Here is a 16067-nt window from a genome sequence, read left to right as displayed (position 1 = left end):
TCTTGAATGACACTACCAGTTGCTAGACTGAGAGTCCCCACCATGTGCACTCCTCACATGACCTATTTGTGCTGATATGTGTGTGGTACTGAAATGTGAAGTGTGAGGTCAGACAAAGTTTAATTGAGGATAGGGAGAAAAGCTGAATTTTGAAAGATATGTTGTAGAAGGGAAAGGTACTCCTGGTGGGGGATATATACTTGATATGTGAATAGGTGGGAAGAGCAGGGCAAAAGATGGATTTAGCTAAATGTAGGATGATAAGGGTAGGGCATTCATGAGACAAGACTTCTCCTTAGAATATAGCTCCAAGGCCCTGCCATAGGAAAACCTCAATTTATTTTCTTTGATCTGTTGCATCATCTTTCACTTTTACCTTTGCAGAAACTATACTTACCATGTCAGTGTCTGACACAGGGCCAAAACTGGTCACGTAGATGTCAGTCTTAACTTCAGTCACTGCATCTGGTTGGAAGAAAGTAGAAAAGCAGAGTGTTATGAAAGACTGTTGCCTTAGCTCAGAGAGAGTCCAGTGTAGTACTCCAAATGATAGCGAACTTGTTACTTCTAAGAAAGGATACTTGGTACAATCGTAGGAAAACCCCTTAAAAAACTCTCACTTGTACTATTTCTTCACAGAAAATATGCTAGGCACAGGAACAAAGTCCATCCCTTTAGGTAACATTGAGAATGGTGGCATAACCTCCAAACTCCAAAGCTTAGTGAGAGCCCTTCGAGATCTCTAACATTCACACATGCTGGGCTCTCACACTGGGATTATCCCTACCTGTGGTAGGTTACAAATGTTCCAAGAGCCAACCCTTTTCCACTTTCAGGAATGTAGGATGATTGTACTCCTACTTAAAGTACGGAAGGGATGTGTGACTGGTTTTGGTTGTAGGAGGAAGTAATATGTGTCCCTCCCTGGCTGCAACCATTAATGTCCAACGCAAGACCCTACCTGCCATGGTCACCATGGAAACATATGTTAATATGGAGCTACTATAAGATTGAAACAGCGTGGAATGATGACCCAACACTTGGAGGACAATGGCACTGGAGAGTTGCCTGGATCCACAACAGACTTTGCATCAATGAGAAGTACTTTTGTTGGGTTAAGTGACTGAGATTTGGAGATGATTGATATCACCTGATACACTCTCTTTGCATTTTTTTCTATTGCAACTGTGTATTTACTCATCTGCCTTGCCACATAACCCAAGAGCTCCTGAAGGGCAGTGTCCCTGTTTTGTTATCTCTGTATCCTCAGTACATGGAAAAGGAGTCTGTTATTGAGATGGTGCTAACTGAACATTTTCGGTATTAATGGATGAACCTCATCACGTATATATTTGCCAAGTTGGAAAATGATACTCAGAGAGGTGAAGTTATTGCACTGCTAAGTTTCTCTTTTCCTCCTTCTGTCAGCCCTGTTTACCCCATTGTAGCTCAGACTAGCTCACCCACTCAAGCATACCTCACAGTACAGGGTAGCCTACCTCAGATTAGCAAAGTCAATTACAGCCTACCAAACACTGCATCATTACGCTAAATTCAAACAAGATCCACTCCAGCCCAGCATACCTGACCCCAGTAGAGCACACCAGTAGTGCAGCTAATACCAATAAAGCCCACATAGGACTTGATATATGTATACTATAATGAGGCTGGTTACTGCAGTCTATGGCAGTATTTTTTTAATTATTAAAATTTATATTTCCTTTTTAATTGAAGTATAGTTGATTTAAAGCATTATATTAGTTTTAAGGGTACAATATTGTGATTTGACATTTTTATAGATTATGCTCCATTTAAAGTTATTGTAAAATATTGGTTATATTCCCTGTGCTATACATTACACTACTTCTTTTTTCCCATCGAGAGGTAATGGACACACGTACTCCATTTATAGCATATTCACTATATTCATCCAGTCCTGCGTCCTAGCCCAGATGTACTTTATGTCTTATTGACTTCACATTTTCCAGAGCCATCTCTTAGGCTCTTAATACGCTATTCCCCTACACAGGCACAAAGTATACTTAAGGCCACTGTACACATCCACAAACATTCCATTTTCAAAAGAGACTATGAGTATCATTTAATAATAATCGACACTGTAGTCAATTCACCAAAACACACAATCTACTTCCAAGCTTAATCAGCAAATAACATCTCTGAAGCTAGAGTTGTGTTTTAAATATTTGGGCTCTCATCTAGAGCACAGTCTTCCCTCAGAGATATTTCTGTGCTTCAAGGACAAGAGACAACACTTCAGAATGCAGAACATGCCCCCTAAACACTTGTCTCTTCAGATACACTGCCAAATTCATTGGCTGGGGAAACATTGCCATACCCCAAAGTACATAAAACAAAATTAATTAATTAATGGGAGAGACCACAATTACATTTGAATCCAATATTCCAGGCAGGATATAGTTAGACACAGAACAACTTCCTAAACCAATTTAACTATAAAACTGTAAGATAGCTATGCAGATTCAAATCAGGGGACCCAGGGACTTCCCTGGCAGTCCAGTGGTTAAGACTCTGTTCTTCCACTGCAGGGGATGCGGGTTCGATCCCTGGTTGGAGAACTAAGATCCTACATGCCACTTGGCACAGCCAAAACAAAAACAAAAACAAAACAGGGGACCCAGACTATAGGAGAAAAAGGAGAAGAGAGATAGTGGTGATAAAGTCAGGAGACTGCTCTAGCTCTAAGAGGAGAATGGAGTCACTGTAGGTAGAAAAGGAAGAGTCTTTGGGTGGGATGGGAAGGCTTGCATTCTGGATCTCTGCCCCGACTTGCTGAATACCTTAAGACTTTTCTTCTTTTGGCTTTTCTCTTGTATAATGAGGGTTTGGTATCAAACAAATTTGAATTTTCTCTCTGCTCTAACTAGGAACTCTGAACACACGGCCAAGCAAAAAGCATCTGACTAAAGGTGCCCAATGGTAGCAAAAGGCAAGTTTTCTCTGCTGCCTGAGGAAGGTAGGAGGCTTGTATGATCAGGCCACCCAACGTGGCTGTTCTCTTGCTCTCTGTACATCCCCTGCCCCACCAGTCCCTGCTTCACCTACACCCACTCACATGACTGACCTTCCTTCAATCATAGGGCCTAATCAGTATATGCCTATGTACTTGTCTCTGGCCCCAGCTAATGATCTAATCTTTAGATCAGAACTATCTCCACTATGATGATTTATCAAAGGGGCAGTGAGGGGTGAACCCCTCTACTGGTTTCCCTGGCAACCAATAAGCACCGACCTAAAAATCAATTCCTCCTGTAACTGGTAACCTCCCTCCCCATCCCACCTGGGAGTGAAGACTGCCACCAAGTCCTGCCCACCTCTGCTGCACATGGTGGGGTGTCACTCCAGGACCTTGGTTCTGACAAGGAAGATTCCCCTTATCCATGAAACCATTGATGTCTCTGTCGCTGACTCCAGGCTCTTTCTTTGGTCTTGAGGCTGGGAAAGTACAGGGCTTGCAGGTCTGGGGGGTGCAACCCAACAAGGTTTAATGCGAATAAGGTATTCCTCCTCCCTCTCAACTGTTCACTGTCATTTAAAAGACACCCATTGGGACTTCCCTGGGGATCCAGTGGTTAAGACCTCACTTTCCAATGCAGGGGGTGTGGGTTCGTTCCCTGGTTGGGGAGCTAAGACCCCACATGCCTCGCAGCCAAAAAACCCAAAACATAAAACAGAAGCAATATTGTAACAAATTCAATAAAGACTTTAAGAAAACGGTCCACATCAAAAAAAAATTTTTTAACATCTTTATTGGAGTATAACTGCTTTACAGTGGTGTGTTAGTTTCTGCTGTATAGCAAAGTAAATCAGCTATATATAAACATATATCCCCATATCTCCTCCCTCTTTCATCTCCCTCCCACCCTCCCTATCCCACCCCTCTAGGTGGACACAAAGCACCAAGCTCATCTCCCTGTGCTATGTGGCTGCTTCCCACTAGCTATCTCTTTACATTTGGTAGTGTATATTGACATTCCCCCAGTGTTGCACACAGGGACCACAAAGCCCCAATGACTAAATCCCATTTTTTGACTAGGAAATCCAGCTGCCTTGGAGCAGGGTATGTGACAACACACAGAAGTACCCTGCAGAAGTATTGTACAGTGATTGAAAGCATGACTAACTGGGTTTGAATTTAGGTTCTGCCATTTACTCTTTGTGCGCCTTTTGTCACTTAACTTCTCTATGCCTGTTTCTTCATCTGGAAAATTGGTATACTGATAGCACGTACCTCAGAATTGCTCTGAGGACTTAAGGAGACAGTATTGAGACCAATAGTTAGAATAAATCCAGTGTTCAATATATGTTAGCTGCTGTTGCTGCTTAATACTATTCCAGAGGCAAGACCATATGAGACACCCATAAGGCCAAGTGGACAGAACTCACCCAGAAGTCTAAGGTCCTTAGTCCCAGACAAAGAAGAGAGTATCCACCCACCACTCCAGCTCCTCTGTGTGAAGGAATGATTAGAAGTTTGCTATTTCATTTAATTAAATGAAAAGACCAGTAAATTAGACTAAAACTGGTGAGGGCTACAGTTCATAGTCTAGCCCTTGTTCACAGCCTTCTCATTTTTCAAATGTGAAAAATGATTTAATTGGGAAATTAGTTTTTTTTTTCTTTTTTCTTTTTTTAACAAATATTTTCCAGTGCTACTTGGTTCTTTTTTATTTACTTTGGAGATCCAATTTCCTTCCAATATTACCTTCTGAAACCAAAGGTGAATAGAATTATCTTTTCCTTTTGCAAATTTACTGTGGTATTGGAAGCTAAACACATATGCCCTTAGCCCTCAGTGGGACTCCCATTGGTGGGGAACTTATCAACCAGTTCCTAATGTCATTCCAGCTTGCTTTTGACCTGAAAGAGTAAAGATGTGCCAATCAGCAAGTGATCACTGTGTTTATATTGACCATGTTGCTCATACAAACTGTATTTTCTAGTCTGAATTCAAATAGATCCCCAAGAAGCCATGAATTTTCTCCTCTGAGCAGAAACCAGAGTAGTTTCCACAACTCTAGCTTCTCCACTCCAGCACACACATAAACATTGGTCTTAGTACTGCCCTTTGGATCCACACAACAAAATCTGCTTCTTGTTCTTTTGAGAGTTAAAGACCTTCAGAGATTGAAGGAAAGTGATCATGGTACACCTAAGTCTTCTATTCTTGTTCCTTTCCAGATTAAATATCCTGACTTCTTTTGTGTCTCCCCTCTTTTGACATGGTTTTAAGCAACCTCACTATCCCACATTCACTTTCCTCTGGATTGGGTCTGATTTTTTACTGGCACTCTGAAATGTTTTGTGATGAAACTTTTTGTCACAGTTCTCTTCGACAGGATCATAAGATGAATGATATGAACAAAAGCCAACCATACCCCTTTATCTCATTACAGGCGGTGACAGACTCTTCAATCCTTCCCAATAACGGTCTTCCTGACAATAGTGAGGTTTTAAGGATTGGGACTTTGACTAAAAGAACAAAGTCCTGACTTTTCTATTTTCCTACTTCCATATCACTGGGAATTTTAGAGAATAAGTGTTTGTTATTGTGTACACTTTTCATCTTGAAGAGAGACTAAGCTACTAGAAATGAGCTCCCATGTGACTAGCTGGGTCTGCTAGCAACGTGGATTTAGGGAGTGGGCTACAATGACTTATGGAGAGCCTCTCGGAGATCTGAGAGCTGGAGTGCTCTGTTCTGTTAAAGGCCTTTTCATTTGTCTTTTACAAACCTTGGGGACTGAGATACTGTAAGTATTCAGTGACACTGCCCCCCATAGCATTAATCACAGATAAGCTCTTCAGAGGAATCACAGACAGATGGCTTAAGGAAGCAGATATGACAAAACTCTGTATTAGAGGTCCTAAGTTCTAATCTAAGCTCTGCAATTGACTCATACCCCCTTTTGCAGGCTGTCTGGGCAAAGCTCATAACTTTTGACATTTGGTAGGCTAGAGGTCTAGCACTGTGTTTATGCTACTTCATCTAGTGCTGGCACCTGGAATGTACAGCAAATCTTAATAGCTAGCTACATGCAACATGTGTTTATAACAAAACACCAGCAAGAATTTCAGTCTTAACGCGCCCCCAAAATTCATCTTTCAGTCCCAAGCCAGTTAGAGTTGGTGGGCAGTAAACACCATTCAGATCACTCCACTTCATTCACTGGTTCCACAAAAACACTGATTCCTGGGCTATCATCCTCAGCATTTCATCTTCCTCATCATTATCTCATTCTTTAATCTGGCATTTAACATTTAATTTGTAAAGTACCAACACACATTTCAAGTGTCAATTCAAATGGTCCCATTTGTCTGTCACTCATTCTAGATATTTCCCTCCTCCAACTTTTCCTTTTCCCTTTCCTGTACACCTATTATTTGTTACCTAACTCAATACTTACCGAGCGTGTAGTGGAAAAAGCATTGAACCTGATTTCAGAAGATCTTGGTACAGGTCAAGTAGTGCTACTGACAAGCTACTATGATCGTGAATGAGACTTTTATCTCCTTGAGCCTAGGTTTCCTTTACTAGAATATGAAGTTTTGGCACAGAGATCCCTAAAATCCATTTCAAAAAATATGCTCTGTTTCTTTGGTCTTGTGGTTTCTAAGCCCAGAGTTGATCAGAGGCACTAAATTAGAACTGAAGAAGAGATAGGGCAGTGGCAAAAACAACAAATAAGCACTAATGTAGTAAAGAAAGGGGTAGGAAAAAAGTAATAATATCCAGGCTTTTCTCAGAACAGGTTGCTGTGCTCAGTGCTTCTAGTGGCATTAATATAGGTCTATAGAAGGACCTTCCTAGAATATCTTATCCCTCAGACCTTTCTAGAGACATCCTTTCCTTGTGATGGGGACCAAAGGCAATATTAGGATTTGTATCTCCAGAGAAAATGATGGGCAGATGGGTGGAACTAGCCACCCACATAGAAAGAAATTTCAGTAACAGGTATGGAATAAATAAAACCATCAGAGAGCAGCCTCTTCAGTGGTTCATAGCCCTTCACTGAAAATAGAGGTCACTTCCAAGAGCTAGTAGGATTTCCTTGGGGCAATATTATAACAAAATTAGAGAGGGAATTTGAAGCAGTGCTCAAATAATGACCAAGAAATAAGTTGGAGACCAACTACACAATGTCTTCTCCACTCTAAAGGCACATCCTTGAGCCAGAACAAGCTGAAAGTCAGGGGGAAAGCAATAGAATCTTTAAAACAGCTGAAATATTCTAAAATGTTACAAGGATGCTCTGGTATTTTTCCAGGGCCTACTGATTTTTAGCTTAAACATAAAATTAATAAGTGGAAAAAACTTTGGTATAGGACTCTGGAGACTTGGGTTAATCCTGGTCCTACCTCAAGTTAACTATACCTTAATTTCTTTATCTGTAAAAAAGGGAATCCATTTTGTTATGATTCCAATATTAAAAATATTGGCCATAATAGATTAGAAGAGGCTACTAGAGGCACATACACTGTCATTCTTAAGAAATGTTTGGAACTTCCAGATAAGATGGCACAGGTAATAAACACACTATAATGAGAGATAAAATATAAATGATATAATTAAAAAGATATAACTGTTCCAAATAAAAGATCAAAATATCATGGAACAGACACAAATCAAAGGTGTAAGTAATACTGAAGCCAGAGATATGGGTCTGAAAATAAGAAGTAAAATAAAAGAAACTAAAATATTTCTCTGTACAAAAGAGGAGAATGGAAGCAGTCTGAGTACTCGTTGGTCAGAGCTGGGGCTCTCCTTGTAGAGAGGCTAAAAAAAATGAAAATGAACTGATGCCCAGGGTATGACTCTGTTTGAGGCAGCAGGCATGGGCTAGGTGGGTGGGTGGGGATGACATGATCTACCAAGACATAGTCTTGGGATTAGAAATTGAGCTAAGTGGCTTGTTGGACCAGGAATGGATCAGCAATATCACAGTGGAGAAGAAACTGCAAAAATACTGTTATAAGTCCAGTTTGGAACAGGGATCAGAGTAGAAGCAAACTATAAAACCACAGGACAGTAAGAAAAAGAGGGTGAAAAACTAAAATTAAAAAAAACTAAACTGTTTTCTGGCATGGTGGAATAAGTGCATTACAGCCTTTCTCTCCCAATGATTATAAATAAAAATCTCTGGACGAAATATAAAAGCAACTACCCAAGGACTCTGAAAAGTAAAAAAGAACAGGTAGATTATAGAGGGGCATCAAGACTTGGAGAAGCAACCCACAGGGAAATATCTTTCCTGTTTTTTTTCTTCTTCTTCTTCTTTTCTCTTGCAGTTCTGCCTCAAAGGCAAAGCTGCAGAGTGGGACAGTGGCACAAACAGCTAAAACTCTGATTTTAAAATCTGTCTTGCCAGAAAATTAGGGGGAAAGGCCACTGTAGACCAGAGAGTGTGGGGAATCCCAGAGTATAGAGGGTTAAAGAAGAGGATCCACTAATTCTTTATATGAACCCTCACAAATCATAGGTTTACCCTTAAGCACATGCCTAGGGTAGACTCAAGGCAGCATGCCAAAGGCTTTGAGAAGTACACTATGATTTAAACCACCACCTAAATTTCACACTAATCCTGAATAGCACAAGTATAGGACAGACTCAAAACCACATAGCAAAGATTTTGATAATTGAACTACGAATTAATATGTAAACCACGGACCAAGCCTTAGGACTATCCCCTCAGTGATACGTGTGTGACATAAACCAAACGCATCATAGCAAAGGCTTTGAAAACTGAAAGAGATGGGCATCACCACCCACAGAAAGCAAGGCAGAACTTGCTTTTTAGCCAAGTTGATTGTCTGCTAAAACAAACAAGAAAAAATACTTCAACATTCTCCAAAGCATTGTAACAGGACTAAGAGTCCACATAATAGTCAAAACGTCCAGAATACAATTCAGCATTGTTTTACTTAGAAAGAACCAGAAAAATGTTACCAATTCTCAAGGGAAAAGACAATCAACAAATGTCAACTGTAACATGATTCAAATGTTGAAAATTTCAAAGATTTTTAAATGGTTATTATAACTAAGCTCCATGAGGTAAATGAAAATACATTTAAAATAAACAGAAAAATGAAGTTTTCACAGAAAAATTAGGAAATATAAAAATAACCAATTTGAAAATTTAGCAATAAAAAATTCAATTACCAAAATAAAAAATTCACTGGATGGTCTCAACAGCAGAATGGAGATGACAAAGGAAAGAGTCAGTGAAATTGGTGATTGACAGAAATTATCCAATGTGAAGAATAGCAACAAAATTGTCTGAAAAAATATCAACAGAAGCTCAGGACTATGCTAAATGATATGATAATGTCCAACACACAGAGCATTGGAATTCCAGAAGGAGAGGGGAAAGAAATTAGTAAAGAAAAAATGTATTTGAAGAAATAGTGCTCAGAAACTTTCCAAGTTTGGTAGAACACATAAGTTTACAGAATCAAGCCATTCTACAGACCCTAAACAGAAAAGAGAGAGAGAGAAAAAAAAAGAAACGATTGCCTAGACATATAATAATCAAACTGCTAAATACCAAAGATGAAGAAAAATCTTGAAAGAAGGTATTGGAAAATCACACAGTCTATGGAAGGGAACAACTACTTGAAAGACTGAAGCTATATCATCAATTCAAAGACAATAGTGAAACAGAATCTTTATAATGTTTAAAGAAAACAACTGTTAACCACAGAACTCTATACCCAATAAAAATATGTTTCAGCAACTTAAGTGTCCATTGACAGATGAATGGATAAAGAAGATGTGGCACATATATACAATGGAATATTAGCCATAAAAAGAAATGAAATTGAGTTATTTGTAGTGAGGTGGATGGACCTAGAGTCTGTCATACAGAGTGAAGTCAGTCAGAAAGAGAAAAACAAATACCGTATGCTAACACATATGTATGGAATCTAAAATAAAATGGTTCTGATGAACCTAGGGGCAGGACAGGAATACAGACACAAACATTGAGAATGGACTTGAGGACACAGTGGGGGAGAGGAAGCTGGGAGGAAGTGAGAGTAGCATTGACATATATACATTAACAAATGTAAAATAGCTAGTGGGAAGCAGCTGCATAGCACAGGGAGATCAGCTCAGTGCTTTGTGACCACCTAGAGGGGTGGGATAGGGAGGGTGGGAGGGAGGGAGACGCAAGAGGGAGGGGATATGGGTATATACGTATATGTATAGCTGATTCACCTTGTTATACAGCAAAAACTAACAGAACATTGTAAAGCAATTATACTCCAATAAAGATGTAAAAAAAAAAAAGCTTCAGGAGACATTCTGAGATTTAAAAAGACAAGGGAATTTGTTACCAGCAGAGTTATTCTATAAGAAATTCTACAGAAATTCTTCAGGCTTAAGGGAAATAATGCTGGAGGGAAATTAGATTGTCAGGAATAAAGGAAGAACAACAGATATGGGAATTCTGGATATATGTTAAAAATTGATCTTTCTTAAGTTCTTTAAAATAGTTATGACTGCTGAAATAAAAAATTCAAACATTGTCTCATGTGGGTTTTAATGAATGTTGATATAATAGTTAAGACACCCATAACATAAAGGTACTTTGGATGGGTAATGGACCGATATTGTTACAAGACTACTTTCTACACTTTACTGGAAGTGGAACAATATTAACTCTAAGAGGACTGTGAAACCTTAGCTGTGAAAATGGTAATCCCTATAGCAACCAATGAATCTCATAAAGAAATATTTCTAAAAAGGCAATAGATAAAATAAAGATGATCAAATATTTCAAAAAATATTCAAAAAATATTCAGTAAAAGGAAAATAGATTAACATAAAAACAGAGGGGACAAACAAAACAAATAATAAAATGATGAATCTAAACATAACCATGTCAATAAATATATTACTTGTAGGTGGTCTAAACATACAAAGCCAGAGATTGTCAGATTGGAAAAAAAAGAGCCAAACATATTCTGTGTACACAACGCCCACTTTAAATATAAAGATATAAATATATTAAAAGAATGGAAAATATATATAATGTAAACACTAATCAAAAGAGAGATGTGGTGGCTATATTAAAAATCAAAGAACTATACTGTAGAACAAGGAAAATTACCAAAGATGAAGAGGGATTTACATAATTAAATCACAAGTAAGATATTACGAGGCTAAATGTGATATCCAACAATGGAACTTCAAAATATATGACACAGAAACTGATGGAATTCAAATAGGAAATTTAAAAATCCAAAATTATTGTTGGATACTTCAACATTCCTCTTTCAACAATTGATAGAATGTGTACAGACAAAATTCGTAAATATATGGAAGACCTGAACAATATTATCAACGAGTGTCACCTAATTGACATTTATAGAACACTCTACCCCCAACAGAAGAATATCCAATTTTTTCCAGTACATTGGGACATTCACCATGATAGCCCATAAAACAAACCTTAACAAATTTAAAAGAACTAAAGTCATATAAACTATGATCAGTAATCATAAAAGAATAAAAATAGTAATTAATACAGAAAAATATCTTTCCTAATATTTGGAAATTAAAGAACACTCTTCTAAATAACCCATGGATCAAGAAAGAAGTCATAAGTGATGTTTCAAAATATAGTGAACTCAATAAAAATAAAAATACAACACATCAAAGCTGTGGGATGCTCATAAAGAAATACATAGAGGGAAATGTATAGCATTAAATATCTACTTTAGGAAAAAAGAAGACTCAAAAAGTCCATAATCTAAGCTTCCATCTCAATAACTAGAAATATAAAAAAAGAAACACATTAAAAAAAGTAGAATTAAAAATAGAAAAACGATAGAGGAAATCAGTGAAATGAAAAACTGGTTCCTTGAAAAAAATTGAAAAATTGACAAACCTCTAATCAGACTGACCAAACAACAAAAAGACAAAATCTATGAATATCAGGAAAAATAGAAGAGTAATGTCACCAAAAGTGGCAGAGTAAGGAAATCTAGGGCTCTCTCTCTCCATAAAAACAACTAATAAGCTTGGAAAAACTGTCAGAATCAACTTTTACAGAACTCTAGGATGTAGTCAAAAACTTATATCCACCAGGGGAATGAATATGTGATGAAGAAAAAAGGTACTTCACCGACCTATATCCCACAACCCCCAGAGCGGCAGCAGCCATAAAGATGTCAGCCCACACTCCTGTTACAGGTTCCCATTGCCACAAAGAGCAATATAAATATTATTCTGAATGGCAGGTCGAAACCCTTAACCCCTTTTTGAAAGACGGATGCAATGGCTTGACTTTGTTTCACTCAAATGGGATCATTCCTACTGCTGGGGCTGCTTACTGAGAGGCATTGTCAAAAGCATTTAAAGACAAAAATATTGACAGCAGCAGCCTGGGGCTAGGGATAAGAGTTGGGACAAGCAATAGACAAACTGAAAAGCCTGAGAAGAAAAAGTTTAGAAAAGGAGATACTTGGGTGAATAAGCATTTTTATAAACTTCCAACATATACCAAGGGATTGATAAGTCCACGCACATGCCCAGGGCTTGACATGTGCTCAGAAAAGGCCTGAGAAGAACCTAAACTTTCACATCTGGCTGAATTTCAGACCTCACTATAAAGGGGAAGTGGAAGAGTCAATTCTTCCTAAACAATTCTACAGATTAAACACAGTTCTAAATAAAATCTAAGGGTTGTTTTGGTAGAAATTCATGAATTGATTCTGAAATTTGTATGGAAAGGCAAAAGAGCTAAATAAAATAGCCAAAACAAAAATTTTAATGCATTATTAATTTGGAGAACTCTATTATAGGATTTCAGTGTTTCAAGATTTACTATAAAAGTACATCGATCAAAACAGTAAAAGAATATTTGAGTTTTTTAAGGAAACTCCATACAGTTTTCCATAGCGGCTGTACCAATTTACATTCCCACCAACAGTGTAAGAGGGCTCCCTTTTCTCCACACCCTCTCCAGCATTTATTGTCTGTAGATTTTTTGATGATGGCCATTCTGACTGGTGTGAGGTGATACCTCATTGTAGTTCTGATTTGCATTTCTTTAATGATTAGTGATGTTCAGCATCTTTTCATGTGTTTGTTGGCAATCTGTATAACTTCTTTGGAGAAATGTCTATTTAGGTGTTTTGCCTGTTCTTGGATTGGGTTGTTTGTTTTTTTGATATTGAGCTGCATGAGCTGCTTATACATTTTGGAGATTAATCCTTTGTCAGTTGCTTCATTTGCAAATAGTTATACATCAATCAATGGAACAGAATGGAGAGTTAAAAAGTATGCCCAGACATATATGGTCAATTGATTTTCAACCATGGTGAAAATTCAGTGTAGAAAACATAGCCTTTTCAAAAAATTGTGCTGGAACAATTAGATAGACATATGCTAAAACATGCTATTCCAACCCTTACTTCACACCTTATAAAAAAATTAACTCAGAATAGATCATAGTCCTAAATGTAAAACCTAAGACTATAAAATTTCTAGAAGAAAACATAGGAGAAAATGTCTGTGACTTTGGGTCAAGCAAAATCTTCTTTAGATATGCCATTAAAGTCACAAACTATACAAGAACAAATTGTTGAGTTAGACTCATCAAAATTTAAAACTTCTCTTTTTCAAAGACACTGTTAAAAGAATAAAAGCACAAGCCAAAGACTGGAAGAAATATTTTCATTTCAAACTTTTAACAAAGGACTTGTATAAAAGAATATATAAAGAACTTTCAAAATTCAGTAATAAGTGATAAAACAAGCCAAAAATTTTTTCTTGCAAAGGATCTAAACAGATATTTCACCCAAGAAAATAGACTGGTGGCAAATCAGCACATGAAGATATGAATCAGGAAATGCAATTTATAACCACAATATGATACCATTAGTATCCTATCAGAAGAGCTGTGAGGGGATTTTTCCAGTTGCTAGAAGTATCCTGTATCTGGGTTGTATTGCTAGTTACATGATAGTACACCACAAAGAGTGAATTATACTGTATGTAAGTTGCATATTAATTTTTAAAAATATAAAATTTGACCAAAATTAAACAATTTGAAAAAAAGCATAAAGACTCCCTTTAAAATGAGTCTATATTGGGGCTTCCCTGGTGGCGCAGTGGTTGGGAGTCCGCCTGCCGATGCAAGGGACACGGGTTCGTGCCCCGGTCCGGGAGGATCCCACATGCCACGGACCGGCTGGGCCAGTGAGCCATGGCCGCTGGGCCTGCGCGTCCGGAGCCTGTGCTCCGCAACAGGAGAGGTCACAGCAGTGAGAGGCCCGCGTACCACAAAAAAAAAAAAAAAAAAGAGTCTATATTGCTTCCATGTCCTGGCTATTGTAAATAGAGCTGCAATGAACATTGTGGTACATGACTCTTCTTGAATTATTGTTTTCTCAGGGTATATGCCCAATAGTGGGATTGCTCAGTCGTGTGGTAGTTCTATTTTTAGTTTTTTAACAAACCTCCATACTGTCCTCCATAGTGGCTGTATCAATTTACATTCCCACCAACAGTGCAACATGGTTCCCTTTTCTCCACACCCTCTCCAGCATTTATTGTTTGTAGATTTTTTTGGTGATGGCCATTCTGACAGGTATGAGACGATATCTCATTGTAGTTTTAAAAAAATTTTTTTACATCTTTATTGGAGTATAATTGTTTTACTATGGTGTGTTAGTTTCTGCTTTATAACAAAGTGAATCAGTTATACATATACATATGTTCCCATATCTCTTCCCTCTTGCATCTCCCTCCCTCCCACTCTCCCTAACCCACCCCGCTAGGTGGTCACAAAGCACCGAGCTGATCTCCTTGTGCTATGTGGCTGCTTCCCACTAGCTATCTATTTTACATTTGGTAGTGTATATATGTACATGCCTCTCTCTCGCTTTGTCACAGCTTTCCCTTCCCCCTCCCCATATCCTCATATCCATTCTCTAGTAGGTCTGTGTCTTTATTCCTGTCATACCCCTAGGTTCTTCATGACATGTTTTTTTCTTAAATTCCATATATATGTGTTAGCATACGGTATTTGTCTTTCTCTTTCTGACTTACTTCACTCTGTATGACAGACTCTAGGTCTATCCACCTCATTACAAATAGCTCAATTTCGTTTCTTTTTATGGCTGAGTAATATTCCATTGTACATATGTGCCACAAATTCTTTATCCATTCATCTGATGATGGACACTTAGGTTGTTTCCATCTCCAGGCTATTGTAAATAGAGCTGCAATGAACATTATGGTACGTGACTCTTTTTGAATTATGGTTTTCTCAGGGTATATGCCCAGTAGTGGGATTGCTGGGTCATATGGTAGTTCTATTTGTAGTTTTTTAAGGAACCTCCATACTGTTCTCCATAGTGGCTGTACCAATTCACATTCCCACCAGCAGTGCAAGAGTGTTCGCTTTTCTCCACACCCTCTTCAGCATTTATTGTTTCTAGATTTTTTGATGATGGCCATTCTGACTGGTGTGAGATGATATCTCATTGTAGTTTTGATTTGCATTTCTCTAATGATGAATGATATTGCACATTCTTTCATGTGTTTGTTGGCAATCTGTATCTCTTCTTTGGAGAAATGTCTGTTTAGGTCTTCTGCCCAGTTTTGGATTGGGTTGTTTGTTTTTTTGATATAGAGCTGCATGAGCTGCTTGTAAATTTTGGAGATTAAGCCTTTGTCAGTTGCTTCATTTGCAAATATTTTCTCCCATTCTGAGGGTTGTTTTTTGGTCTTGTTTATGGTTTCCTTTGCTGTGTAAAAGCTTTTAAGTTTCATTAGGTCCCATTTGTTTATTTTTGTTTTTATTTCCATTTCTCTGGGAGGTGGGTCAAAAAGGATCTTGCTGTGATTTATGTCATAGAGTGTTCTGCCTATATTTTCCTCTAAGAGTTTGATAGTGTCTGGCCTTACATTTAGGTTTTTAATCCATTTTGAGTTTATTTTTGTGTATGGTGTTAGGGAGTGCTCTGATTTCATTCTTGTACATGTAGCTGTCCTAAGTGTCCATCAACAGATGAAT

At 38.0% G+C, this 16067-nt stretch overlaps 1 protein-coding gene across 1 annotated transcript in view; it reads right to left on the bottom strand.

Annotated features, from left to right (window-relative positions):
- Positions 1-16067, bottom strand: part of GABRA3 (gamma-aminobutyric acid type A receptor subunit alpha3) — a gene marked incomplete at both ends in the record, with an annotated part of 136867 nt that overhangs the window by 78303 nt on the left and 42497 nt on the right. Inside the window, one exon of the mRNA XM_081222527.1 lies at positions 398-465. Coding sequence (XP_081078653.1) covers positions 398-465 — 68 coding nt within the window. The remainder of the gene's footprint in view (positions 1-397; positions 466-16067) is intronic.

This window comes from Mesoplodon bidens, assembly GCF_964165515.1.
Source record: "Mesoplodon bidens genome assembly, chromosome: X".
NCBI classification, from domain to species: Eukaryota; Metazoa; Chordata; class Mammalia; order Artiodactyla; family Ziphiidae; genus Mesoplodon; species Mesoplodon bidens.
Note: the sequence above shows the minus strand (reverse complement) of the source record. Positions and strands in the feature narration are given on the sequence as shown.